At 36.8% G+C, this 4,573-nt stretch overlaps 1 protein-coding gene, 1 long non-coding RNA gene and 1 pseudogene across 2 annotated transcripts; all 3 read left to right on the top strand.

Moving 5' to 3' along the window:
• Positions 28-2,383, top strand: LOC110264302. The gene is made up of 2 exons (XR_002350219.1): positions 28-799; positions 2,221-2,383. It is a non-coding gene; the product is annotated as an uncharacterized LOC110264302 (long non-coding RNA).
• LOC107609972 (cytochrome P450 82A3-like) lies at positions 2,388-3,364 on the top strand. The gene is made up of 2 exons (XM_016312034.2): positions 2,388-2,459; positions 2,688-3,364. Exons 1-2 carry the CDS (start codon positions 2,388-2,390, stop codon positions 3,315-3,317), a joined length of 702 nt encoding a protein of 233 aa, XP_016167520.2. The 3' UTR covers positions 3,318-3,364.
• LOC107607534 lies at positions 3,371-4,355 on the top strand (annotated as a pseudogene).

The raw sequence follows: 4,573 nt of genomic DNA, 5'->3' as shown, positions 1-4,573 counted from the left end.
AGTAATTTAATTCTTTAATAAAAAATATCTAAAAATAATTTTTTAAACTTTGAACTAAATATGAAAATAAGATATTTCTATGTCAAAATCCCTGAAAATACACTTGTATTCCCTCCAACCACACACCTCCTCTGTGTTTTCATTTTGCACGTTACTTAAGATTTTTTTTTCCTTTTTCATGAAATAGACAAATGAGGAAAAAGATCTAGTAAGGACATAAGGTTAGGGGTGGCAGGAGTACCCGAACCTGTGGGTACCCGACCCGCCCTAACCCGATCGGGGTGGGTTCAAATCCGACTCGAAGCGGGGCGGGTTTTGATTGGGGTGGATGGATGAGCGGGGCGGGGCGGGATCGGGGTCAGGCTAAACCCGCCTCTACCCACCCTGGAGTACATGTATATATACACAATTTTAAGTTTCTAGGGTTCTTAATCCTCATAGCGACACAGCCACTGTCCTCACTCCTCATATTCATTAATGCGTCCCTTTAGCCCCAACCCTAGCAGAGAAAAGGGAAGGAAATTCACTTCCTCTTCTCCCTAGTCACTTCCTCTTCTCCCCAGTACAACATCAGATCTGGTCACCTTCACTGCGCTGTCGACTCTTCTGCGGAGCTTGTCGCCGTCGATGCGCTGCCGTCCTGCCGAGCCCGTCGCCGAGTCACTGCCGTTGTGCTGTCGTCCTGTTGATGCCGTGTTGCCGCTGCCGAATGCTCAAACCTACTCATCGTTGCTGCACTACCGAAGCTACTGAGTACTGAACCAATGAACCCTTCTTTCTTGCCATCTTCCTCCAACACGTAAGTTCCCCTGTCTCTAAGTCTCTTGCACTGCCCTCTTTGATCAGATTAAATCAACATCCAAGAAGGTTAATATCTATGAATCATGAAGTATAATCATTTTTTATTGTAATAGTCATTTTAGTCGTATCAATTTTTTTCCTTCACAGATTGCATGTATGAGTTTATTTTTTCTTAGATAATTAGATGAAGAATTTTTCCTTCACAGTATGTGTATTAGTGTATACGATTTCTTGCCAAATTAATTATTATATATGGCATTATTATAAAAGATATATGTACCTCAGCATTTCCCAAATCATCCCAAAGCCAAAGAATAGTTGCCGAAGAAGAAATTATATATGTAGCTTCAATTATTTTTAATTTCATAGTTCTGGTTAGAGTTTGACTAATTAGAGTTTTTATTGTTTTCTCTTGTGTTGTTGATGTTTTGATTGTGTGCATTCTAATTTTTGATTTTGAATTGTTGATGCTTTGATTTTGTTAAACTAGACTCATAATATTGTTTATTCAAACAAGCAAAACATTTATTTCGTCTGCAACATTTTTCTTTTTATTTGAATGCAACCTGCAGTTTTGCAAAAATAATTTTGCTGTGCATACAAGTAGATATAGTAGCACCATGAATGAATGATAATGAATTGATGATGTGATGAAGGACTCGCTTCCAGTCTTACAGTGGTTTCGCTCAAACTCACATGTCAGCCCTCAAAGATTTATATTGACCAAGATAAGTCCTTCCTTTGATGAATGGTTGAAGTTATCGGCTTCCGTGGACCAACTCTAATTTCAATTTTTAATTTAGTTTAGACCACGTTCCCTTAACAACTAACTAGCAAATTAGTTAAACAAGAATGAAGAACCACCCTAATTTGTTTTGGCTTTACTTTTAAAAAGATTGACTTGGAACTTGGAACTTGGAACTAGTCTTGTAGAGTTTGTATTTGGTCTTTCAATATAATTGAGAAATTTTTTTTGGGATAACACTTGAATGGTCGTAGTTAACAGGTAAAGAGTGGTGAGATTGGTTGATATGACTCATTTTTTATATATTCTTAGCATGAGGCATTACTAAGATTGATTTTTTTATTTATTATTTTACAGAGTTAGAGTTAGAGTAAATATTTTTACATAGTTATATTAATTTTTAATTGCATCATCATTAGAGTTATTTTATTGGTTGATCATGGAAACTCTATGCAAATTGTTCAATTCTGAAATAAGTGTTGGCTGCTTCTATTTTTGTTACTTTTGCTTTGGAATTTTAATTTGGTGTTGCTTTCTTCTCAATGGTATTTTTCTGAAAAATTATTTCACCTTTTTTTTAAATGGTGCCAAGTTATTTGGTAAAACATTGTGTTTACTGTTTACTAATCATAATTCTTAACTTAACTAGTTTATATGTTGTGTTTTTAATGTAGGTTTATTAAATGGTGGAAGAACAAGAATAATGATTGAAGACTCTTTTGATGCAATTTCTTTATTATGTTGTTAAATTTGTAGTGAGTAAATATTAATCTTTTTTAATTTCAAGTTATTTGACATTGTATGAATCTTATGTTTGTATTTTAATTAATTTATTTACGTCATGCTCTCAATTCTTGATGGTACTCAACTTGCTGGATTTGATTCCGATACTATCATCAAAGCCACCACTTGGGTATGTATATATATAGTATATGGTGGACTCAAGTGTTTTTCAAGTAATGTAGTTATAGTCAATTGTACCTAAATTGATCAATATAATATGTTATATTATATTATATTAGTTAATTAATACTGACAAATACTATGTGTGAATTACAACTTCTAATTATTACTTGAAAAAATATTACTGTTTTGTTAATCAAAGAACACTTTTTCCTCTGAAAATTATTGTGCATTGCAGATTCTGATGGGAGGATCGATTGACACCACTTCAGGAACTCTTATATGGATATTATCTTGTATGTTGAACAATACAGGCACAATAGAACAAGCACAAAAGGAGTTGAACATCTATGTTGGTAAAGACAGACTTGTAAACGAAACCGACATAAGTAAGTTGGTGTACATTCAAGCCATCGTTAAAGAGACATTAAGGCTACACCCTACAGCAATTTTCTCAGGACCTCGTGAGTTTGCGGATGATTGCTTTGTTAATGGCTACCACATTCCAAAAGGAACGCAACTAATCATAAATTTATGGAAGATTCACACGGATCCTAGCATTCGGTCAGACCCATTGGAATTTAAGCCAGAGAGGTTCCTTACCACTCACAAAGATGTTGATGTCAGAGGTAACCACTTTGAGTTGATCCCATTTGGAAGTGGAATAAGAATGTGTCCCGGACTATCATTTGCCCTTCCCATGATTCATCTAACTTTGGCTACTTTCTTGCAATCCTTTGAAATTTCAAAGCCATCTGATGAACCCATTGATATGACTGAAATATTTGGCCTCACAACTATGAAAGCTACTCCCCTTGATGTTCTCATCAAGCCACGTCTTTCTTCTAGGCTCTACGGTTTATCTTGATATATTTTATTTTATTCAAAAATATTATTTATATACTAAAATTAATCATTAAAATTAGAGAAAAGGACAGATAAGTCCCTGACCTTTTAACCCGTGGACATTTTCGTCCTTGACCATTGAAAAATACTTTTAAATCCCTGACCTTCACAAAAATTAGACGGATGAGTCCTTTCATCCAAATGCCTTCGTCAGACTCAACGGAAAAGTCTGACGTGGCTCCCGTTCTGATGACTTGGCATCATAGATACACACGTGGACTGATGAGTCAACATGATAGTTTCAAAAATTGGACAAATAAGTCCATCAACCCTAAAACTACGTCATTCCCATTTGGCCCTAAATGGCCCATTCTTCTTCTTCCTCCTCCTCTTCTGTAAGGGCCCACTTTGAGAGGATGATTAGAGAAGCTCAGGACCCGTCTGCACCGTCCTTGAGGCCGCCGACGGCGGGGCCAACTTCAAGGAGGACGTTTGGTCCAGACCTGGCGGTGGTGGCAGCATCATCAGGGTTCTCCAGGACGGGGCCATTTGGGAGAAGGATGGAGTTAATGTCTCCGTTGTTTATGGCATCATGCCGCCAGAAGCTTACCGCACTGCAAAAGCTGCCGCTTCTCCTGACCAGAAGCCTGGTCCTAGCCCGTTCTTCGCCACTGGAATTAGCTCCGTAAGTGTTTCCCCCATTCAATTCTTTTCGATTTCAGATGGAATGGGAAATGACATCAACCTTTTTCAGGTTTTGCATCCGAAGAACCCATTTTCCCCAACCTTGCAGATTATGATTTTCCATCCTTATTTCGGAGCTGTTTCTCATACCATTATTACTACTGTTGTCTGTCATATAGCTCAAAATCTTACTTATGCCAATTTCTAAGGTTGTTGTCTTGCAAATAAGTATCTGCATAAATTTGCTGCTACTGACTGTGTAACTCTGTTGCATTCTACAGATGCTCCTGGAGCACCTAGGCAGTGTTGGTTTGGCGGGGGGACTGACTTGACTCCTGCTTACATTTTCAAGGAGGATGTTAAACACTTCCATTCGGTATATTCTCAACGCAAAAATATTAGTTCATGACATTTTTGTGATTTAGATTTAGAATTTTAGGGAGAAAACAAGTCAAGTAAAACACTAATGAACCATAGTTCTGCTGTTTTAAAATGGCACTTCACATTCATTTATTACTTCTTATGTTTTTTTTATAGATAGATTTGAAGTGTTGGATGGGTTTACCTGAATCTGATTCATATAGCTAGTTTCTT

The sequence above is a fragment of the Arachis ipaensis genome, chromosome B07 (genome assembly GCF_000816755.2).
Source record: "Arachis ipaensis cultivar K30076 chromosome B07, Araip1.1, whole genome shotgun sequence".
In the NCBI taxonomy this organism is placed as follows: domain Eukaryota; kingdom Viridiplantae; phylum Streptophyta; class Magnoliopsida; order Fabales; family Fabaceae; genus Arachis; species Arachis ipaensis.
The sequence above is the reverse complement of the archived record's forward strand: the minus strand, read 5'-3'. Positions and strand labels throughout refer to the sequence as shown.

Excerpts from the sequence above, each read along its gene's own strand:
- LOC107609972 (XM_016312034.2), top strand. The coding sequence starts at position 2,388 with ATGCTCTCAATTCTTGATGGTACTCAACTTGCTGGATTTGATTCCGAT. Across the intron at positions 2,460-2,687 it reads TCATCAAAGCCACCACTTGG|ATTCTGATGGGAGGATCGAT; the intron begins GTATGTATATAT and ends TGTGCATTGCAG.